This window comes from Micrasema longulum, unplaced genomic scaffold, assembly GCF_059751315.1.
Source record: "Micrasema longulum isolate JH-2025_06_02 unplaced genomic scaffold, ASM5975131v1 h1tg000054l, whole genome shotgun sequence".
Taxonomy (NCBI): Eukaryota; Metazoa; Arthropoda; class Insecta; order Trichoptera; family Brachycentridae; genus Micrasema; species Micrasema longulum.
This window is the reverse complement of record NW_028277261.1, coordinates 494526-520435: the sequence shown is the minus strand read 5'-3', so window position 1 is coordinate 520435 and position 25910 is coordinate 494526. Positions and strand designations below refer to the sequence as shown.

The 25910-nt window shown below is 33.4% G+C and overlaps 1 protein-coding gene across 1 annotated transcript in view; it reads left to right on the top strand.

Annotated features, from left to right (window-relative positions):
- The window catches only part of LOC148285156 (nucleolar protein 4), a 332949-nt gene that overhangs the window by 93785 nt on the left and 213254 nt on the right, over positions 1-25910 (top strand). The window contains 1 exon segment of the mRNA XM_088229441.1: positions 14092-14226. Within this exon segment, the coding sequence (XP_088085567.1) occupies positions 14092-14226 (135 nt within the window).

Here is a 25910-nt window from a genome sequence, read left to right as displayed (position 1 = left end):
TAGCAATGTAAAAAAAATGAGAGATGAACTAAAATGGTTATCTGTAAGAAGGAGACTTAAATTTAATATGTTGATATTTATACATAAATTTTTTCACGATAAATTACCAAAATATTTTAAGGATAAAGTTGTCTTAAACAAAAATTGTTATGAATATGCTACTAGACAAAAGGATAAAATAAGACTACCATTATTGAAAAGAGCTGAGTCGCAAAATTGTTTGATGTATAAGGGTTTAAAAATGTATGATGAGATGCCTGAATGTATGAAGAATAAAAAGTGTCTGAAAGAATTTAAAAATAAATGTATAAGTTACTGTAAGGAAATGTAAATATATATAGATGATGTAAATGTACATAATAGTTTATATTAGTTTTAATATAAGCTAACTTAAGAAATAAATAAATTTAAAAAAAACGGGTACAACCACGGATAATATCCGCACTCCCTTAAGTAAAGATACCTCAGAAAATTCTTCTGAACCATCTCCAGCATAAGAGAGTACTTCAATTCGGGGGGTGCCCAGATCAGAGATCCACACTCAAGTCTGCTTCGCACCAATGAGTTATAAAGAAGCCTTATGACACGAGTATTCAGGAACACCTTAGCTGTTTGGAGAACAAATCCCAACATTTTGCGCGCATTGTCACAGACAGTGCCTATGTGAGTATGAAATTTCAGTCTAGCATCAAACATAACTCCCGGATCTTTGAAAGTGGCAGTTCGCTTAAGAGAACACACTCCCATACAGTACCGTATAAAAATAGTTTTTAACGCCCTCGTATATGATAGAACATAACATTTAGAAACATTATTAACAAATTAAATTAGAAACAAATTAAATTAACTTAACAATAGAATCACCATGTAAAGCGCCCTTGAGGTATTTTATTACGAAAATGGCGCTATATAAGTTATCCATAATTGAATTGAATTAAATTTTAGTCGGTTCTGTGTTCCCCAATCAAATATATTATTTATATCAGACTTGAGAAGGCGGCAATCATTCAAGGTGGAAATGTTCAGAAACAATTTTAGATCATTTTCAAACAACAGAACTCGTGAATGCGATACTACGCTAGTAATGTCATTTTTATGATCGCATTACGACCGCGTTCACTTTACTTTTTACCCTTCTTTTATTGTCCTCAAACGTTTTAAACCTGCGTTTATCATTTCGCCCTCGAGATTTTCGCTTAATTTTATTTCAGTTCCTGACCACCCACTTCTCATCTGTTCATTTCACAAACACGCATCCGCAACCCCCTCGGCGGGAGAGGGCAGGGGTAGGGAGAGAGGCAAGCCATAGCACCACAATGTGCCTTGCTACCGCACCGTGACGGCTTCTCGTTATTCGTTACTCCTAGCGATAATAACTTAGTAGCTAGCGCCTAGTTCTGGGTACAGCATACCGAGTACAGATAGATGTGTATTGCCGGCGCGTTCCGTCCACACGGACTGTGGAAGCGGCGCATTACTTGGAAATTGTAAAAGAATACAAATATTGTTATTAAAATCATTTTAACCATAAAAATCAAGGCACAGAGAACGTTCGGACGCACGTGATTCCACGTGATAACATTATTTTCAATATGTATGTATGATGATGTTTTAGATAAGGGAAGCGGTAACTCGCTACTAGGAAATATGAGCGTTTATTAAAGAAAATCTTGTAAAATTCTGTTATTCAAAGTTACATTTCCCCATCTTTCTGGCTATTTGTGGGTGCCATTCGAAAAAACCGCTCATCTCTCGAATCGAAGAACGAATCGAGCCAATTTTCGATGCCTCGGACTAAAGTGAAGCGTATTCCGGGAAGTGCATTCTGCATCGACCGAAACAAACGGAAATCAGAAGGTGCCAAGTCTGGACTGTATGGCGGGTGGGGCAGAAATTCCTATCCGCTATTTTCCAAATAGTTTTTAACGGGTTGAGCAACATGTGGTCGAGCATTGTCATTTTGGAAAATCAATGTCTCGTGTCTGATCTCCCATTCTGGCCGTTTTTTCTCCAATGCTCTCTTGAAACGAATCATTTGTCGGTACAGCTCTCCAGAAATGGTTTCACCCGGTTTCAGAAGCTCATAATACACAACTTCCTTTAGTCCCACCAAATACAGAGCATTATCTTGGCAGCGTGAATATTCTTCTTCGGTGTCGATTTGGCTGGTTGACCGGGCTTCACATACGATTTATTGCGTTTCTGGTTGTCGAAATGTGTCCAGTTTTCGTCGCCAGTAACAACTCGATGCAAAACCGACTTCTTATGACGCTCGCAAAATGTGAAACTTCCCGCAAATGCTGTTTTTTCGCCAATTTTCAAAATTTTCCATCGATAAAAAAAATATGATGCGCACAAAATCAAACACTGATGACCGATTTTGACTGCTGATGTATAGAGCTTCAAAATGACATCTATGTCAATGATTTGCTACAGCGCATACATAAGTGCTGACATCTAGTGTCAAATTTTGGTTCAGACCGAATATAGCTTTAAAAAAGAAAATATAAAAAAATATGTCACTTGAAAAACGCGATTTGTTTGGCATTGATAGTTGTGACGTCAAGATTCGTGACGATGTTCTAAAAAAAATTAATGATTTGGAACAAAGCTAAACATTAACATGAATCGGTACGTATTGCGGCGCGGCCAATGCAATGACCGTTTTTGCGGAAATTCAAAATTACAAATTTAAATCTTTTTTTATGCTGCTAATAGCAGCAAATTATTTTTTTACTGGACAGTATTTAATAAACCCTTTTAACTTAAAAAATGTTTTTAAAAAAGTGATCCTTATTTTATGCCATAATTTCAGCAAAAAAGAGTTATATTTAATAGTTTAATATTATAATGCCATTAAAGATATACAAGAAACTGAACAAAAATAACATAAAACTATGTAGCAAAGACAAACAAGGCAATAAAATAATGGTATATAATATATTCATAAGCGCGATCAACATACGAGTAAACTCGAGCCAATCCATCTTCATCTCACACTGTGTTAATGGGGAAGAGATGTACGAAAAGCCGTCTATCCCAAAGAATTCTTAGTTGTCTGACGAATTGACTAATCTACGCATTTTTGACATTGGGGCAATAAAACAAATGTTGCTCTTAGAAGATTTGATAAACAGCAGATTTTTAGTTCTGGTGACATGGTTGTGAACATAAAAAGAAATTGATTGCAACAGAGATGGGACATCAGTTATAGCATTAAGTATTTGGAAATGAAATCAATCTTTTAGCGACTTGTATGGGCTTTGGTAGACTTCGGTTTTAAAAAAATAAAAAATAATGGTAATGTCTGAGTAATAAGACGCCACAGTTGTAGGGACGACATTTCGCCCTATTGCAATATTGTGTAATTATGTGTACGTGTAGCGGACAATTTCGTCGCTGTGCTTGCAATTCTAGAACCAAGGTCTATTGTTTTGCTGTAAACTATAGCTAACTTCGTGATTGATAATCTAGAATTATTTTTGACCGTTTACAGTTTGAACTCTATAGTTGTAGCGCCTTATTACTCTGAGGATAATATAATATAATAATATAACGGCAATGAATTATTGTAACTAGATTATACAAATGATTTTTATAGTGGTTTTACCAGCTAAAACACTGGAGCACTGACCTCGGACTTTTGGCACGGTGAATTTTATAAATATTGATACGTTTTTCAACAGAATTAGATGATGTTTGGTCATGTAGAACGAATGGATGATGAAATAATGGTAAAACAGATTTCGTATATACGTATATGGCGAGAATTAATGGTGGATTGATTTCACAACCTTGTCAACAAGTTCGATAACGAACGCAGCAACCTCATATAACTAGCGATAGTGCAATTTGTAATATGTAAATAAAAAAAAAAAATATTTTAGTTTTATTTATTTGTGAAAAAATACATCGTTTTTACCTTTACATATTATATTACATTACATATTTTATTTGTACGAAATATTCCCAATCAGCAAAAGTGCTGGCATTAGGGATATAATAATATATATTATGTATGACACAATAGTTTTAATAAAAAGTTGATAAAATAACATCACATATCACTCGTCACACAGATCTAGTTTTCTAGAATCAGATTTTTACAGTGGAATCATAATTTACATTTTTAGAGAAGGTTCGAATGTTAAAAGCCTTACCAACTCATTTAGTAGGTGCGAATGAAAACAGGGATAAAACAGAAAGAATTGAGAATCTGAAAGCAAAAAGAGGGGGAAATAGAGAATCAGGAAGGCAGCACTAATAGTGCCTTGTTGCCAGGAGCGCACGGCTCCGAGGAGGTGGATTAGTCACTCGACCGCATGCCATATTCCCAGCGCGGAGGCCGATTTGTGTTTATCTATGTAAATTTATGTACGGCCATCTGCGGTATAAATGTCGGCCGTCCGCGCGAAATGGATTGCTCAAACCTCGGGCGAACGGAGCCCGAAGGGAGAGGGCGAAGGGGAGAGGATCGGCGTCGGGTGTCGCGTTACACGAGTACATGAATATGTATTTTTTCGCAACGATTACGGCGCAAAATTCTAACTCCTCAATTGTCACGTTGCCCGGGTACTCTAAAAAAACCGCTTTCTGCTGTCTCGGTTGCTGTCAGTTGCTGTCGGACACGTGGTGTTCTGGATTTGGATTCGATTCTGTCAGCAATGATAATGAAAAATAAAGTTCAGTGTTACGAGAAATTAGATACAAAAAATGTTTTCTTATGCGCGGTAAAAGTTAGAGCATTCACATGTACGGCGAAGTTTCTTAAAAATGTATGGAAAAAAAAACAAACATGATTTTATGGAAAAAGAACTACTTTGAACGGCGTCACTAGATTTTCCGAATCAACCAATGATAGTATTATGTTTGATTTCCGGTTTACGGGAAGCCGATTCATCAATCTGCAAAACTCACACGCGGAGAAATTACAAAACTAAAACAAATCATAGCGATGATAATACGATACATCAGTTGGCTTGTAACAAATAAAAAAGACTACTGAATTTCCTCATTGTGTAAAAAAAACAATGATTTTCAATAAATAAAATGATAATAGAAAATATTCAAAACAAATTTATAAAGTACCTTAAATACAAAACCGGTATTTCTTATGTATCTACTCTCACTGCCTCCACCTTCCATGGAATCATTTCTCTACAATACCGCAGAGTGTGTGCGGACCAACTACTGCTTTACAAAATTGTGACAGGAATGGTTGACTGTACAGAGCTGCTTGGTTTAATAACAATACATGTGCCAGCCAGGATTTGTAGACGGTACCACCTGTTTCATGTACCAATAAGTAAAACATCGTATGTTAAAAATGCTTTTTTTCGTAGGACTTTTTCAATGTACAATACAAAATTGAAAAATATAGATTATACAAACATCACTCTGTCAGATTTAAAATTTACACTAAAAATGTATTATGTAACTTAGTAGACATTATAATAATAAATATGTACATCTCCCCCCCCTCCTTATCCTCTCTTCAAGCATTTTTGTCCTTATCCCGCCCAATTTACAGTAACTTAATGTTCTTAAAATTAATATTTAAAAAATCTTTGATTATTGAGTACATGAAAATAACATTTTTATATGTATAAATTGTATGTATTTATTTGATATGTAATATATATTGTCTTTACTAACTTTGTATACTATGTGGAAATCTGTTATTAGTTCTGAGTTTATACACTATATCTGTTTGTTTACTAAAAATATGTATGTAGAACTGTTGATTTCCCTAATAAAATAAAATAAAATAAAATAAAATAAAATAAAATAAAATAAAATAAAATAAAATAAAATAAAATAAAATAAAATAAAATAAAATAAAATAAAATAAAATAAAATAAAATAAAATAAAATAAAATAAAATAAAATAAAATAAAATAAAATAAAATAAAATAAAATAAAATAAAATAAAATAAAATAAAATAAAATAAAATAAAATAAAATAAAATAAAATAACAGCTTTAGATTGTGTAACAATTTTAAAAATGTATAGAAAATACGCAAAAAGTACAGGTTTTATCAGTAAGATAAAGGCGATATAAAAATTGTGACAAAAAGTCATAGTGACTGTTTGTCGCCGAGTCAAGTGCTATGGAGATATATGAGAGTGCGCTCACTGTGGCGACATGACAATACGCTTTCTGCGTAATTCAAGAGCGCAAATCACTGCGACCTCTTTGAAATCCATCTCTAAATGAACATTTTGTCACCAGTAACCAGTAGTGAGTAGTGAGCGCACCCACAGTGACACAACGTGACAGTGACAAAAAGTCACCGTCAGCGGCTGGTCTTAGTAATGTCGTTTTCATTTTTTCTTTTATTTTCTTTTATTTAGGAAACATACAGTATAGTTACATAGTTTTATATTTTACACAGTTAGACTTAACTATAATGGACCAGTGAAGTCTCCATATTATAAAGTAATTATATGTAAGGTTATTAATTATAGTACAAAAAAAAACATAAATGGAAGTTGTTTAAAAATTAAAATTAAAGTATAAAATGTTATTTTAAAGTTTGTAGTTAGTATTTACAAATGGAAATAATATTGAAAATGAAGAAAATTTATAAAAGTAATTAAAAGTTAAGAATTAAAATAAAGAATGAAAAACATCCTCAGATGTAAAAATAAAATAAAATATTAATAACATTTTTAAAAAGGAAAAACATAAATATACACATACATGTTTTAAAGGATTCAAAGAAACGAATAGAATATTTAAATGAAATGTAAGACAATAAATTTAAGTCAATATTGAAAACATCTTCAAAAATAATGACACATTGTTGTAAGAGCAGCAATATATTGAGTTTATATATATATATATATATACAATATAAGTAATTAAAAGTAGTTTAAAAGTATAAAAACATGTCAATGCAGCAGAGAAAAAAGAAAGAATAATAGGCATAGCACGTAATCTTTAAAATTTGAAAAAGCAATATGAGGAGAAGATTTTAAACCAAGGGTGCTTGATAAAATTTCTTTAAAGCGATTTTAGCAGTAATACAAATTTCAGTAGAGAAATTCGATTAAAAATTGACGTTATGGAGTCTGGGTGTGGAGTTGAGAAGGTATCTGGCGCAAATCGCTCCTACATATGTATTTTACATGGTCAGAATTACATCGCTACAGTGAGGTGAGTCGTGGCGCGCCACCATGCAGTCCAGATCCGAGGATTTTTGAAGGCCGTTTACTCGTAGATAATACAAAAATGTTTTGTCCCGGGACTCGACCATCTTCCACGTGCAAACAGCAAATCATAGGACATAACATTGTCCCGAGACATCGCCACCGAGATAGACAGGCAGGCTATCTTCGCGGAACAATGATTACCCCCACCATCGCACGTGGCCAACGTGTCGCGTCGAGGCTGTTCAGTTAGCTGGAACATGACAACATTGTCATATTTATTGTCATTTATTATCTGTCAGCGCCAGGGTGATGGAGGAGGTTGTGGCGCGTCACGACTCACGACATACCAAAACATTAATATGTTAAAACGTCTCCCTGTTCACAACTACGTAAGAACGTTAAGCCAGCTAAACAAACACGACAAATGATCAATAAAAACGACAGAACAGCCCTTAACACAATGTAGTTCTACTTCAACCCTCCATCACGACGGATCACACATCACACCTCAAAACAACAATGTAATCCTACGTTTATAAATAAATAAATTAGTCTAATTATAGATAAAAGGAATAACCTTGTCCTCCTACACCGTTTACGTTAAAATTAATCAATCTCATTGTGTTTTTTGTGCGTTTTTCTTAGAAGCAAAAACACTGAAAATCTCAAAAAAAATTGAGAAAATAATCATCTGAGTTAAGGTGCTATCTCGCGGGCGAATGTGTGGTGAATGTGTGATAGATGTACAAACGTCGAAATCCGTGCATTATGTGAGGCTGAGATAAGCGTTATCGACAAAATCAGGAGCTCTTCGTTGGTTTAGAAATGTAGAGCGAACGGACGACGAAAGAACGGCTAAAAAGATTAACGACGCGAATGTTGACGAATGCAGAAATAGTGGACGACCTGGAAAGAGCTGGCATGACTAAATTAAAGTAATTTTAAAGAAACCCTCAACATTCAATATGGAAAGTCTATATAAAATATTTAAGGTTCATACAGTAGACACTCTTTATAAAATAAATTATATTATTTAAATTTATAAAGAAGAAAAAATAAAAGAATTTTAGATGAATAAGTCACTCAGATACACGTGTAAAAACAACATTAAATTTTAATTAGCATGAATGTATTATTGTTTTATGTTTTTTCTTTGTATGTCCTATGTTTTTATTTTTCTTTCTCATGTACTCGTATTTAAAATCAAATAAGCTCTTATAAATAAACAACTAAAACAGTGTAAGTCACTCTCCAAGCACAAGAGTTAGTCTCTTTTTTTGGAGAGTTACAGTGATAACATTTACTAGATGTGTAAAAGTAGATGTGTTTAGAATTTTACAAAAACATGTACTCTTTGTGAAATTTATTAATTTAAAAAAAATTCCAACGATTACTTGAAGATGGACATGCCAAACGTCAGAATAATCAGCGCGCGTGCATGCGAAGATGTATGAATGTAGGGTAAGCGAGATCTGTATGAAAAGACATAGTGATATGGGGACCGGCGTGATGGTCTGTTGTAGATTTCAAAGTCCACAAATTTTACTAATCATTAATGCTGAACATTTTTGTTCATATTTCGTTTTAAAATGGTGTGGATATTTTTTAGTAAAATGAACACGACCCACGTTTCTACTTGAAATCTGAAAAGTTTATTTGGTAAAATGTAAATTAAGAAATATTTCTTTAATTTTATTATAATGCTTGTAAAAATGTGTCCATGTGGCACGCGCGAATTGCTATCACGTATAGTAAATAGTAACTAACAGCTAACTCGCGGAGCAGGTTCCTTGAAGTAACCCACGCCCAATATTCGTGACGATTCGCGTGTAAAAAATGGACGCAAAAAAACCATTAAAAATATTATGTTCTTGTAAAAAACACATTTATAGCAGCTACGATAATCAACTTAACCATAATTATTTTTTTGAGAAATCGACCCAACAGTGTGGGATGAAGATAGATTAGCATGATTTAGCTCAAAGTCTTATTTATTTATTTATTCGAAGTCTTATATTTTATTTTCTCTATATTAATGATATAAATCACTGCTTTGAATTTTCTCAATTTCTACTTTTTGCCGATGATGCCAAGATCTTTGCCAATGTCAACGATATATCTCAATGTGTAAGTATCCAAGAAGATCTTAATCGTCTATTTGATTACTGTAATAAAAATCAATTGTACATTAAAACCTCAAAATGTTATTCAATGACATTTACTAAAAGTACAATTTTTTTTACGCACAATTATACAATCAAAGAAAATTCCATATCACGGTGTAGCGAGATAAGAGACTTCGGAGTTGTTCTTGATAATAGATTGCTGTTTGGGTCTCACATAAATTCTATGGTTGAAAAAGCCTACCAAATGCTGGGCTTCATTTTAAAAATTTCCAATCCTTTTAAAAAACCAAATACATATACTCAAATACAAACTTTATATAACACTTTTGTACGCAGTAAATTTGGAGTTTGCATCCGTCGTGTGGAGCCCGCAATACATAACAAACATAGAAAGGATTGAAAATGTTCAACGAAAAATTTTTAAATACCTACATTATAAAAACAATAAAACGCTTTGTACTTACAGCCAATCTGCCAAACAAAATTGATGTTTTACCCTTGAAAATAGACGCACTGTATCTGAATTATGGTATTTACATAAATTATTAAATAATAAAGTAGACTCTTTTAACCTAATCTCCAAAATCAATCTCAATGTCCCCTTTCGCGTGAAAAGAAATAAGTATTTGTTCCATCTGCCAGTCTGTAGCACTAACTATGCACAATACTCTTTCATCTATCGTTCTTGCTTTAACTATAATGCTTTTTTTTCATCTATTGATATATTTTACATGCCCTTAATTTATTTAAAAATAAATTAAAACTTATTATTTCTAGCTGCGATACGATCCCACTTACTATTTAATGATGCTCACATTTAAACACACCTGAACTCTTACTCCCACACTAATACACATAAACACACATCTACACTTAATCTCATACAAATACACATAAACACACTTTTTTGTTGTAACATAATTTAATAATATGTATTTTTTTTAATGTTATTATGTCGACTGTTTGTTTCTTTAAAATTGTTTCTTTAAAATAAATAATATTTATCGTGTTTATAAATATATTGTATACGATTATTGTATAGTCTTTGCTACATAGTTTTATGTTCTTTTTGTTCTGTTTCTTGATGTAACTGTTGTAATTGGCTTAGGTCGTATATATCGCACCTTTAGAACGAAAACGACTTAACTAAAAAAAAAAAACTTAAAATGAGTGAGGATCATAAAACGACTTCAATGAACATAATCCATCTTTTTTGCTTTAAAAAACATGCAAATTCGGGTGGAAATAGGACAAAACCATTACATCGCTCTCTTTGTTACTCAGGGAATTTAGGTTCCGCGTCAGTACGGAAGCGACGCTATCAGTGTTGTGTTTATATTGCTGTGTGAAAGACCTAACGCGGACAAATATATAGTGACCGAAAGCCGGTTGAGTCGATTTTATTCCAAAACAAGTGGCAACTTTACTTTATTCCTTTCGCCACTGTGACGCAGACGTCGAAAGAGGCCGATAAAGACATGGTATGAGACGTTAGAGAAACAGACCCGTGACGATAAACCACAAACTACCACCCGCATGTGATCGATAAAACCTCTTATATAATATTATTTGTACCCGGGTATCATAAAGTGTTCTTTCCCGATTCAATAGTCATTAATCTCGCAGTCTCACCTATTGTGAAAGTTTCCACGTTTCCCGAACACTTCCCGCCGAGAGCGCACCCCCTACGAGTTCTGCCCCCCTGGCGCCCGATGCCGCCACCTGTTGCGGCTCCGCCCGCGCGGCGGCCCCCGCCCGCCCGGGCGGGCGGTGGGCGATCCGCCCCCCCCGGGCGCGCTAATTACACCGCCAGGGCGGACGCGGATGGATCTATCTGCCGGCAAAATGTGTGCCAGATTCGAAATTGATGGATTTGTAAACGATTGTTCGAGAAAATTTTACACATTTTGCGGTGAGGGAAACCTCTCTTTAGAATTTAAGAATTTCCTTTAGATTTCTTACTTCGTACATAAGTACATAGGTACAGTCCCTTTTTTCCTTTATTAAAGCCTTCTGCCAAAACATGATATTATATCTGTTATTTGGCATTTACTTTAATTTCTTACTCCATAAATCATATCTCAATTATGATTTCAATGATTCCATTATTTTGTATATTTGAATATGTATGTATGTATATGTATTATTTTATTTTATCTTATATAAACATAAACGGCAAATCTGCCTTTGATTTATAAAAAAAAAATTAAACGAAAAATTATACAAGATTTATATTAAAAAAATTAACCTAAAAATTATACAGCATATTCAGTAGAAAGTTTAAATAATAAAACATTCAACAGTAAAGCAACAAGAAAATCATAATTACTGTTTCACACAGCTAGGCAAAGTGAACAAAAAACTGTATGTATATATATATATATTATGAAATGCATGAATAAATAAATATAATTACCATTCACCATCTTTGAAAAAGTTTAAAAGGTTTGTTCTATAGGAACAATACCCTACACTAAATATATCAGATACGTGGAAATAACTATTGCCGAGTTCATGAAGTCTATTTAATACGGCATTACAAGTATACACTGTCCGTGAATTGTTGCTACAAAACGGTGGCACCTGTATAGTCATTCTTCCAGGCTCCCTGAAGTTGATGAGAGATAATAGTTCGGGGCAATCCCATATTGAATTTACAATTTTGAATAAATTTAAAAGGTCTATAATTTTTCTTCTATCGTTAAGTTTTAAAAAATTTCATGTTTTTAGTAAAAAATCGTAATTTAAAAATTCATGGCTGATTCTAAGTTTAAAATTTATATACCGCAAGAATTTTTTTGGACTCTTTCAAGAGAATTTTGGTATGTATATATATATATATATATATGTATGTATATATGTAAATGTAACTATGTCTCTTCGTCGAGACACCAATGAAACCAACATGCAAAACCCACTATACCCCTTCACCATAGTTGTTGCACAAAAATATAAAACCAACACGACATGCATTTTAATAAGCATCCATTACTTACACTGAATAAGGTTAAGAAAATATTTTAAGTTGTAACATAAAATATTTTCGTAATCAGTAGGTATTTAACCTACCTAAAATTAATTCAAATGTTTGACCACAAGTTAGAATATTAATAATATGAAATAAGTTTTTTTATAAAAATAATTTTGTGGTAATTTAGTTTGTAATTAACCCTGTACGAAGGCACGGAGTTTTTGCCGAAATTAGTTGGTAAATAAATTATGAAAAATATAGTGGTACATGACAAAAAAAACAACTTATTTCATATAGGGTGGGCCTTAAATGTATACCTAGTTTCAATTACCAATAATTCAATAATTGTAGAACTTTCAAATGTTTTATTTAATTTTTCAGAAACTACAATGAATGGAAATTTGAATAATATCTAAGTTTTAAAAAGTTTATTGTCCAAGTGAGTTACACCATCACAAATTGACAAAAAAACTCGTCGAAAAGTTGCCCGTGGGAGGGCGTTAATTTCCCGTACAATGTTTTGTTTTAACTGATTTATTGTTAACAATATTTTGAGTTTGTCTAAATTTTTGTAGACAAGAGATTCAACCCCCTACGGAGCTGTCAGTATTAACATATTACAACAGATATGGAGAACATTTTAGAGAAAAAAATGTAGAAGTCCAGGTATCTACAGGACTTATGACTTGTCATTGGCTGGTTTGAGTGGCCACTTTACACACTGTGTAACATTCACCATTCTGCCCATATTTGAACATCCATATTCCTTCAATTCTTTCGTCTGTTAATGTTTGTGAAGTTAAAGAGCTAAAACCTTTATTTATGCGGGTGAGATATCTAATTGAATTATTTCACCTACATACTAGGAAAACATACTATGAAGAAGTATAGAAATTAAAAAAATAAAAATTTCAGACGTTGCCTAGAGTAATAACCCGCCACTGTCTACGCCCATACGGGGAAAACTATTATATGATTATTTACTACGAAGTTAGCTACATATTACAGCAATACAACCGGTCGTAGGTACTCGGGTCGAAAATTGCAAGCGTAAACCAAAACCGTCCGCTACACGTTTGTTGTTAAACTAAAAACCCAACTAAAAATTAAACCAAAAATTTGGAACGCCAACAATTGTTTGAGTTTGTCCAAATTTTTGTAGACAAGAGATTCAACCCCCTACGGAGTTGTCAGTATTAACAAATTACAACAGAGATAGAGAACATTTTAGAGAAAATAATACAGAAGTCTAGGTATCTATAGGGCTTATGACCTGTCATTGGCTGGTTTGAGTGGCCACTTTACACACTGTGTAACATTCACCATTCTGCCTGTATAATAAATGTTCAAATGAACAATTCTTCGTTTCTTGACTTTGAGAATGCAAATTATGAAAAAATTGAAAAAATCGCCACTAGTGAAAAACGGTGAAAAATGAGATTTGTATCTACTACTTATTTGTGTTTTTAAGAATTTTAGTATGGATATGTTTCTTACGAATATTTAAGTTGTATAATTCACTATAGTATATTTTTACCCTTGTTATTTTTAATAATCCTCAAATTAAATTAAGGTACATATATTTAGTAAAATATTTGTTATTCGATACTTATAGAAGTTCACTTTTGTCTAAAAAGAAATTAATGTGTTTTGTAAAATGCCGAAAATTTTCGAGAAAATTTGCGTTTTAAGTCAGTACTGCCATCTATCGACAAATAGCGGAACCGTTCGAGGAAAACTTCTTTATTTGGGTTTGCGTCCCGACTTTGACAATACTTTAGCCACTGTTTTATAGATGTCTCTGCAACCCACTAAAGAAACTTTTCTTTTTGTTTCAGAATGCCGCTTACCAGGATCCCGTGTACAGAAAAGTGGCCGTCGTGGAAAACTTCTTCGACATTATTTACACCGTCCATGTGGACCTTGAGGGGAGAGCTGGTAAACACGCCGGCCAGAAAAGAACCTACAGAACGGTAAATAATTAATAAAGTTTTCAGGGGTTAATTGAAAAAGAGTTAAGGTGTTGAATTTAACAGAAAACAAATAGAAGACTTGTAACGTAGGGTGTAGTTGTCTCGATGCCTAGCTTATAATATATTTTTAATGTTAAATATAAAAGCGAGGTATTTACGTCTTAATAAACTACAATGAAAAGTGTTAAGTTACACTTTTTCAAATGAAAAAATAAAATTCACCTTTTATTTTTTCGAATAACAATGTTACGTCGCTAAGAAACGATTGTATACAAAAATAAGTACAATTTATGTTTTCTCTTTTTATTAATTATTTAACAGTATTTTGAGAATGTAAAATGGCTATATTTAAAAGCATTGAAACTAACCTTCCATGGGGGTTTATTCAGATTTATTAATAATTCAGCGGAGATGCGGGGAACTCATTTGAGGGGGAATATCTATTCTAGATATTTTTAGAAACATGTTTTAATAATTGTTGTCTTTTAACAAAACGAAATTGTATAATATGGGAAAATCCCAAAGGACACAAAGCAAGTGCTGCGAGCAATAGTGTTAATTAAGATCGACATATTTTAAGAGACGAAGAACTTCGCAGATAAATCAATAATAATGTTTAGGCATTTACAGAGCGGATCGCTTTGTATTGGCTGGTTCGTGATCGCTTTTAACTCTGTTTTCTGTGTCCAGGCGGATGAAAAACAGTTATGTGTGTGTAATAATATAATATAAATTACATAACTCGTAAGTCACTTAAGCTACTGGGGTTCCTAAAGAGAGTAACCAAACCCTTTAAAAAACCGGAAACTGTCATATGTCTATATATGAGTTTGATTCGCAGTAATCTTGAGTATGCCTCATCCGTATGGAGTCCGCAATTTCAAAATCATATAAATTCAATAGAATCTGTTCAAAAAAAGTTTTTAAAGTACCTTTTGTATAAGTTCCAAATTTCTAACCCACGTTCAAATCCAAATTACGAGCAACTTCTAACTCTTTTTCATTTTAATTCCAGAGAATCAGTTATCAGAATAAAACGCCGCGTTGTTTTCGATATAAAATTTCTGTATAAAGTATTAAACTACAAAGTAGATCCTAACCTCCTAAATAAAATACATATAAATGCGGGATTGAGAACACTCAGACATCGGGAAATATTTAAACTGCCTTTGTTTTCAAATAATGCTACATACCACACACCTATGTCCCGCATGTGTCGGGAATATAATATATACTGCCGAAACAATAAAATTGTCATTTTTCATGATACTCTCTCAGCTTTTGCGAATAATCTCTTAGGAATAAATCTTATTCAATAAGTACACACGTACAACTTATTTTTTATTGCATTGTATCCTGTATAAAAAAAATATGTATTACAACTTAATGTATAAATCCATTTTGTGTAATTCTATAATTGAAGATATATATGCATGTAAAATTGTATCGACGAATTCTTTCAAATTGTATGTTTTCTAGTATGTATCTTTGTTGAATTACCTTATAAAATAAAATTAAATTAAAAATTAAAAAATACTCGTATAACCAAAATCTCGGACGAGTATTTTCGACTCGATGGCTATAATTGCGTTGGTTCGACAGTTTTCTTTCAGAAATAACATTTTTTGCCTTGTACGTCTGTGTGGTACATGAAACCTCGTTGACTATTTTATGCAGTGACATTAAACTAAAAATTTCTCTTCCGTCATACATTTATACAAACGTAAAGAACTTGAGAAATAATAGTGTGAAAATTCGGGTAAAAATCTTGAAAAATGAAATCAAGTTGACTAAATTGTACGTAGCTATGCAGAAAGCAGCCAGCCATAGAAAAGTGAAACTGAGATAAAAGCACTTTTGTGAAAAGGGTGAATAATCAAATCTGCACAACAGTTGGAATGTTTTTTACTTTGACAAATTATAAATAATGCATGCATTTGGTTTTTTTAATAATACAATAAAAAAATAAATTATGTATAAGACAAGATTAAATGATTTTTTTTAAGTCTGGTTGCCCACACAACCTTAGATGTGTAAAGTTTTTTTATTTTTTTAGACATCAAAGTGAAAAGGGTGTAATAAGTTGCATTTTAATAAAAAATATTTAAAAAAATATTCCGTACTACTTTTGGCCCTCAACCGAGGTTTGAAGTTTATCTCTGTCTGAACATTTTGTTAATTATCAATATCGATAAAATTATTTTTTGTTAGTAAAGATAAAATTTAATCACATTACGAATTCGAACACGTTTTAAAACTACCGAAACGCAAAAAGTTTACACTCCGCGGAACTGATTCCGTCAAGCGTCTGGTTAATATTGACGAAAACAATGGCTCAGTAAAACGATGCTACCCATTTATTACAAAACAAAGTGCAACTCACGCCCTTAGACGCTTATTTAATAAGGTTTAATGCGCATTATAAAATTTTATTGGACTGATTTTCTTGAATACAAAATGGCAGCCGGTTTAGCGCAAAAAATAGACTTTTTCGAAAATTTCAAGCTCTGGTTGAGGGCTAAAAGTAGTATAAAATATTTTTTACGTTCCGAGTGATCCAAAAGGCAACTTTTTAGACCACTTTCATTTCAAAATTCGGAAAAAAAAATATCGGTCCACCCTAATGTACATTGTTAGAACAAAATAATTATTTACAACTGGTTACGCCACATTTATTTTTACTATTTTTACTTTGTTGGATTTATTTGCTGCATACTGGGCTCGGGTTACAATGTCTCGATTCTTACTGTGGGTAGGTACTACATTTTTGTCTCCGGCCCAACATGTTAATTATTCAAAATTACTCAAATGCATATAACATAAGAACAATTGTTAATAGAACCGAACTGTCAGGATTCATGTGCTCAAATAATTTTCACTTCTCACCGCGATCGCGAGCCAGTTACTTTATGCGCTATGTCGTGAAGTAAATATAATTAAGAAACCATCTCAAGTGCCCCTCCTTCATGACCCCACGATCTGATCTGATCCCGACTGCCGCGAGACAAGTTACAAACAACGAGGTACCAGAACCCCACCCCAGTGCAAGGTGGGAATGTATAAAACAAAATACGCAGCGGCGCACAGTGTTTCGTTTCATACAAGCTAGAAACTAAAAATTCTGAATGTACTTTTAACTCACGTATGCGATTCATTTAATCCTAAAAAGAGGTTTTTTTTATTAAATATGTAATAATAATTCATTTTATAAAAAATATGTCACATTTTGTTATTTAATAAACGAAATAAATTTTCTGGAAATTGATATCTGCATCCAATAATGTATTTAAGGATCATAAATAATTGAAATTATTACTTTAATTCTATTGACTGATAAATCGGTCAACCTATAAAATAAATCATTGAAAATTATATTAGATACTTAGGCATAAAATAAAGATTTCACCCGAGAGAACTAATCTGCCTTCACTTGTTTTGTCAGAATAACCATTTTACAGCTGATTTTAATATGTTAAACATGATAACTGAAAGGGTTTAAATAAACTTAAAAGTTTGGCATTGTAAGGAACACAGAAGTGAGGCAACGGACACAGCAACCCTTGGTATCTACTGTCATCCAAGGCGTTTTGGCTGGCAAGGCCATGTACTACGTATGCCTTCCGAGAGCCTTAACCATGCTTGCCTATGTTACAAGGCATCAGGTTCTTGGCGTCCTGGTCGTCCACTGTTGACAATTTGTGGGCAGTTTGCGTCAGAGTTGCGGTACGTGGACTTAACTTGGGAGGATGTACGGGAGGTCGATCGCTTGGCCGGAGGCAGATTATGGAATCCATATGCTCCACATAGGGAGCGGATATGGTATGATGATGATAAAACTTAAAGGTTTTTAAATAAAAAAAATGTTATAAGTGATTTTCAAATAGATGTGTTTTGAGAAATATAAAAAGAGCATGTAATGTAGATAAGCCAAAGGAATAAAATTCTTGTCGAAAAACTCTATTAATACTAATAGAGTTCATTTCACTGGGTTTGGCGCCACAAATATAACAGGACATGGTTGACTTATTTTCAGCCAAAACGTTGCAAATTTTACCATCTACCATTGTTAAAAGCATTTTAAATTTTATGGACAATACTACACCTCCAATATTAACATTAAAATTTTCAAGTTTTTTAATTGCATCTTGAAGTTTTTCGATTTCAGACTTAGTAAGAATATCAGTTTCTTTGGCGAAAATAAATTTAATAGGACGACAACAAGAGGTTGAGGAAGGGCTTAAATTTTGCCAAATTACTATATTAGGGTCATCATTAAGCCTTAGTTGTATTGGAACGAATGACATAATAAATAAAAATTCATCTATTGCATGCTCTGTGTGAAATTTCTGTTTATAATTACTATGTCCCGAGCTTCCATCTCCACCCCACTTGCATATAAGAGTCAGTACAGAACCTGAAGGAACTCTTTCTTTTAAGACTTCTGATTCTACATTTAGCAATCGTTCCACCGTATGATTTAAAATCACTTGTAGCTGGATTTCTGCACTAGTTTCCGTTATTTTGACAAATTCCTCGCTCAGGCAACATGCTTTTTTTGCATTTCTTAAACTATAAAATGCCGGATATATGTTGTGTCCGGTTTTTATGGCATTTTTACGCATAACTTTGTAGGAATGCGAAGATAATTTACAGTCAACGTATAAACTTAGCGCTTCCTCAATTGTCAATGCCCGCTGTTTGTTTACTTGTTGACGTTCCCTACGTATTTTTACTACTTCATTGGGAGTAGCTTTCAAAATTTTCTTAAGGAGATCGGCAACTGTGCGTTTTCCTGATGCTCGAATAGATACCTGCGTGGCAAACGAAAGTTCTTCAGATGTCTTCGTACTCACTAAATCACGCACTTTTGTCCTTTTGCCCTGATCACTGCATGCCCCAAAATCCTTTGCGGGCCTTCCAGTAGACGTAGATGGTTCATTCATGTCTACTGAAGGACTTTGTCGAAAGTTTTCACATATCCAGAGCCACTCAATTTTTTTTTTTAACAAATCTATATAGTTTACAGCCAGATTCGGTCCATTTTCTGCTTATATTTAAACAAATAAGCTTAATTTGATTTTTTAACAGTTTTTCACCACTTGCACCGAGTTCACCGACATCAAATTTACTAACAATATTATTTAACACTCCTTGAAGCCTTTCTTTCTTCGTCAAACTCTTCCACATTACGTACAATTCTTGCCTGGAAATCTCGTATCTGGTACCTGTAAAATAACAAAATAAGATAGATGCAACTTCGTGCGGTAAAATATCGAAACTGTAATGAATTAACAATAAATTGGTCTATTGAAAAATAAAAATAATATTTTGCTACTTTGATATACTCTCCGAGATAAATTCTCGAGAAGTTAGAAATTGATATTTTTTTAACTACTGAAAAATACATAAGTTAAATTATTGTTTTTTTAAATACCTAAATGAAATACATTAAAATATTTAAAAAAAAACCATACAACATACCTTCCAAAATAGCTTCCATTTTTTTTTAAATCGAAATAAAAAACTTTAAACTTGATAAACAACCGTTACACGTCGGACGCCAAAATGTAAATAAATGTAATTAGGCTTTCAAAAACCAATTATCCGACTTTCATATTCTGGTATGAATCACCCTAAGCATTATTCACCCCAATTAGGCTTACAATCGTCACACTAACTATCTGGTAATGCCCCCATGACGTCATCGTTTAAGAATTCAAAAGTGACTTTTTATCTTGTAGCTTGTATGGGTCAAAACACTGTGCGGCGTTGGGAGGATCGTCACCGCGCTTCTTCTACAGGTAAAATCACAAAACCCAACGCTGGCTGATGCAGCAAACTTCCGTCGTCATCACCAATTACTTTCGAAACGGCCCAAATTTTACCGGACACGGAGCTATGAGAAGTTACCTATATAGGTTTAAATGAAGGAATTGATGACTATTGTCCATGCGATGATATTTCTTCACAGAGTATCGAACATCTGTTATTTTAAGTGCCCATTCTTCAGTTGACAACGCCATAATCTTGAAGCAGAATGCAGGAAAGATGGAATACCCTTAACAGATATCCACACTGTAGTTAAAAGTAGTTATCACGCGCCATTGTTCTTGAACTTTGCAGCAATGGTGATTGGACTCATAAAGGTAATAAACCAAAATCAGTGATCGATCATCCCATTTCCAAGACAAACAAAAACGATTTTTACGAGTACCCTAGCCTTGTACATGACACGTAAGGCTACTAAATACAGGGGTCCATATATATATATATATATATATATATATATAAAAGATGGAAATTGCATTCATTGTAGTTAGGGTTCAGTGCAAAGCATAAAGTTAACACATTCCGCGAACCAGAAGCGAATTATAAAATTACGAGCGGTTATCTGCCAACGGGCAAGTGGCGCGATCAACAACAATTGTATGATTCTACGATCACAGTACGTGTAATAAATATATATCATGTATGATTATTTCCTTGTTTTATTACATATAATTAAGAATAGTCCAGAAGGAGCGTAGAATCATATTTGAATACATCAGATTATGCCCAATAATTCCCTCACTATGCCCCACTTTTACCGTGCGCATTCGCGATGTCGCCGCGTAATGTTGCACGATGGGAAAAAATATAATTATAATACAAATTTAAGGTAAAAAAAAGCAATCTGTTAATTTCTCTAAAATTTTATTTACACAATACGAAATATTGATTTACACAACAGAGTAGATAAATAAAGGGTCATTTGATAAGAGTAATTAATGAACTTTAAACTTAAAATATAAAACAAATTTTATTTGACATAAAACGGATATTTTTTATATCATGTAAAATAATATTTGATGTTTTAATCAAAATGTCGGTCAAATGTCCACGATAGAGTTGTTTAATCCCAGATCCAATTTTCATTAGTTCTCTCATTAGATGAGCAAAGTAGGGTAAAAAAAAATACTTCCCTGGCAACACTAACGAAATGTTCATTTTGTTTCTTCGACAATCTGACAGATTGAAAAATAATTCAATTTTTAAGTAATGCATTTGTTACATACATATTCATTTGCTAATTACACATGAAATGTGATTGAATCCTGTTTCTTTAAGATCCTAGCAGTATTTTTACACTTTAAAAGGATACAACACGGCATAGTTGAATTCAAATCAGGAGTTGCGTACTGAGCGACGTCTACAAAGAAACTAATGGGTCAAAACGTAAACCTACTAATTTATGAGTAGTTTAGTCGCCTTCTCTTTGATGTGCGTATGCGGTTTCTGGACTATTCTTAATTCTGTGTTTTATTAGTTTTTTTTTTTTTAAATACGCATTAATCTTTTTACTCACAGCTGAAAAGTCAAAAGGCAAACTGGTTTTATTAAAATTTATTAGGATTTCCTCGAGGCAAATTTTCCTTTATCCCTTTGTAAGAGCCAAAAATATGTTTACAGGGAAAATCCCGTATAGATTTAACCACCTGTTGCGCGGATATGATCTCCCGGCATGTAGAGCTAGGAGTAAAGGCGTTTAAATTTTAAACTACCATTTCTGGTTGGCCGTGGGGTGGGCGGGAGAAGCGGGGGTAGCGGGGGAAGCGGGAGAACACGAGAAAGTGGAATTTGTTTACCGAAACTTGTTGGAACTTATTTGAGAGATTTACTTCGTTTTCGCCATTATTGGTTCTGTGCGCAGAGAGAATTGTTTACCTGTATCATGTTTTCCCGGCAAAATATATTTTTTTATGTTAAATTTCCGATGTAATTTCGAATTTTTTGAATTAAAAATATAAAGCTAAATGCTCACTTATTTATTTATTTATTATTTCATTTAAGGCTGTAGTCTGGTAAAACGCACGCAAAATGAGGAAATCATACGATTTTGCCATTTCAAAACGAAAGTTTTTTTTAAACAGGCGCCGTGGCGCAGTTGGTTAGACGGCTATCTGTGAAACTGGCGTCGCGGGTTCGATTCCCGCCAGCTGCAAGAAAAAAATCCAAGAAAGATTTTTTTCTCAATTGGTCTGGGTGTTGTGGTGTATTTTTCATTACCTTCTTCCATATCCCCTCTATCCCACCTGCTGACAAGCCTCAAAATAGAGGCTTAGCGGGTTATTCCTTTAAAAAAAATAAAAAAATGCGCAATAATAAAAAAACATAAATTAGATAAAAACAATATTTTTTAAAGGTATTTCTGTTAAACAATATACTTAAAAGTTTAATGTAACTAAAATATAATTACTTTTAGGCCGGCAGATTACGCCATTTCAAATTTAGACTAAACTCAGGTATCTGGGATCTCAATAAAGACTAAGTATTGAACTAAAATTTTCAGTAATAATTTGAAGATAATGATTTGAACATGAAAGTGGCTGAAGCCAAATTTTATTTTTTTGATGTTGAAAAGAAATACAATCATTTTAAATCGCATACATTTTTGTGACATTTTCCCTTTATTTCTACGTAAAATTATGCATTCGGTAATACTTTTAAAAAAAAAGAAATATTTTAGTTGAAACCTTTTTTTATAGAATCGTATTTCCTTTTTTTAAAAAAAAGAAGTATATTCTGGTTGTAATATTCTATTTAAAACAACATCTTATTTACGTTTTCATGACCTCCATACCTGTCCTCACTGAAAACGATATTTTGCGTGCGTTTTACCAGACAGACTACAGCCTTAATACCTGTTGACATGTTTTTAGCTAATTACCTGGCTCACCTTGTATCGGGGCAAAATTATTTTTTCTTTGAATTGAAAAAAAACATTATCACCGTGTGTTAAGTAAATAACAGCATTTATCAATGTTTTTCCTGGCCAATTACCTTTCTTTCCCATCCTTCCTCGACCCATCCTTATGGTACCTACCTAACATCAAGATATAAGAAATTCAAAATTAGAAGATTTGGATTTGGAATAAAAAATTTTAACATTTTGACACCACACAAAATGGCATAAGAAATTTTTGGATTCGTCGCGCGTCGTTGTAAACATCGTTACAATTCATGGTGCATTTTATCACCCAGTGGTTAAGATTGAAGAAAATTCACAACATATCAAAGGTAGGTATCTATTCCATGTTCCTATCCTTTCTTCAAATATTTCTCTATCACAAAACTGAACGAAATTAGTTATTCGTTTACAGTCCGCCTTTTCGTTGATACCATGTTCCGGTACCGATCTAGTGATGAATTTTGCGTTAATCTTATTTTTTGTTTTTTAAATTGATTTATTCATACATATGCCTTGTAAATGCCTAGACTTCTAAATTACCTTCTCTAAAATGTTATTCATCTCTGTTGTAATATGTTAATATAAACAGCTCCCCGGGGAGTTGAATCCAGTCGTCGTCTACAAAAAATGGACAAATTTATTTATTTATTTATTAACGGACATTGTCCATGTATACAATTTATAAGGTTTAAATATTACAATAAAAGAATAGTTTAAAACATTTTAAAAAAAGAAAGAAGCATTGACAAACATAAGGGACATCGAGACAAGATCTGGACTATTTATTTAGTGCTCGTTTAAATCGTTGTAAACTTAAACCAAAAAAGTCCAGATCTTGTCTTGAGATAACAATACGACAAAGACGGGTCATTGGAGAATTTAGGCCATAGTTCGTTCTATGCTGATCGATGAACAATACTTTATTGTTTCTCAATCTACGAGTCGGAATATTGAATTTTACTTGTCCCAGTAATGATGGAACATCGATTATACCATTTAGTATGCCGAACATATATATGGAGTCAATATTAGTTCTACGTTTTTGTAGACTAGAAATATTTAACATTGACTCTATTTCAGCATAAGAATAATTATCTCTCTCTAGTCCGAGCATCCACGCTATTTTTCGAAGCGATGTTGGACTGATTCAATGTGATTTATGCGATTGACATAGAATGGAGACCAGACCACGGAGGTATATTCTAGAAGAGGGCGAACAGTTGAGCAATAAAGAGTTTTGATTGTACGGACATTAGTAAAATCAGAGGATATTCTGTTAATGAAGCCAAGTAATTTCAGTGATTTATTTACTGTATTATCTATATGCTCGTTGTATGTCAGTTTATAGTCCAAAACAACTCCCAAATCTATGATGGACTTGACTACATCAATTTTGGAGTTTTCTAATAGGTACTCGAAGGAAATTGGTTGTTTTGTTCTATGAAATGACATTATTTTGCATTTTTTAATATTTAGTTCTAATTTATTGACTTTACACCATCAAAATATTGTAAAATATATATATATATATATATATATATTACAAAAAATAAATTAATAGCATATCAAACTCTATGAGGCCAAGAGCTCTGTGTTGAGTTGGGATACAACATTATGGAAAGTGGAAGCATGTACAAAAATGTACATTATTAAACAATAGCAAAAATAAAAATTAAATAATATTACATAAACATATATTTCAATAAACATCTGGACAACACACTTAATAGTATATAATCTGTGCAATATTTCGCAGCAGTCTCCTGCAATGCTCTCTTCCCTTAGACAAAATCCAAACTTGTTCACTCTTAATACCAACCCAGGGCTGGTACTCTGAACGAAATTGCGCGCGTAGAGATCGCTCCGTCAGCGTTAATTTAATATGTAAATACGCGTTGAAAATGCGTTTTCTACGCGCACTTTTGCGTTTAGAATACCACCCCTGAGAGTTATTAAGATCAACATTATTCTTATTCTTAGTGGTGGGGGTCCGTGCTATGCAAGCTCCTGACGTCACTGCGACCTGTGCAGATTTGTTGTAACGGGTCCTCGTGAATAGTTCTCGCCCTCCAAGCCCAGGTCTTAAAGAGCCTGGCTACTGTGTGGAAGGCGAGAGTTTACATTTTCATTCAGTTTACAGATCCGTAAAGTATCGGGCTATTAGGCAGGAGGCGAGTTTTTTAACATCCTCAGGTTTATCCAGTGGTCTCCCATGATCACATCAATGTATATAGGTGTTTCCTCATCTGCACTGCAGAACCTACATCTAGAAGTTTCGGAAAGGTTCATTCTAGCGCGGTGTTTGTTGGCTCTAGTGATAACCCTCACTCGATTTTGGCTGAGCTTTATTAGGTCAAAAGCAAAACCATGCTAGTACCATTTTATCTGTTCCTTCGCACGTTGCTGACCTGGTACTTTTTGCCAGAGCATTTCACTCTGCTTCCTGGCCCGTGACCTAAGCTCATTACCTTCTAGCTCAACCCACAGTAGGGTTTAGAGCCTATTGGGGCTGTCTCAGCTCCCAGCCTCTCCAATTCATCAGCGGCTTCGTTACCGTCGACGTTTGAGGGTCCAGATACCCAAATTAATATCACACTGTTACACTCACCGACACAATTAAGCGCGCGTGGGCCTCCAAGGTTAATTTAGAATTGATCAACATACACTTATATGTATTAAAGCTTAAATAATGTTTTCACGTGTTAAATTTTAAATAATTCAGTCAGACGCATCTAACTTTCACCAAATAAGGTTTCAGCTCGTTAACTTCACAAAAATCAACATTGAAAGCCCCCACCCACTTACTGGGATCCGTTTTAGAGGTTCCGTGGCGTCTTTTCAGATCCGCACCTTACAAAAACATTTTTTTCGGCTTTAATGAACGATTAATTACTTTTTTGATTAATATTCTTTGTTGTGATGTACTAACTTATATTTATAGATAGGTTACTAATTG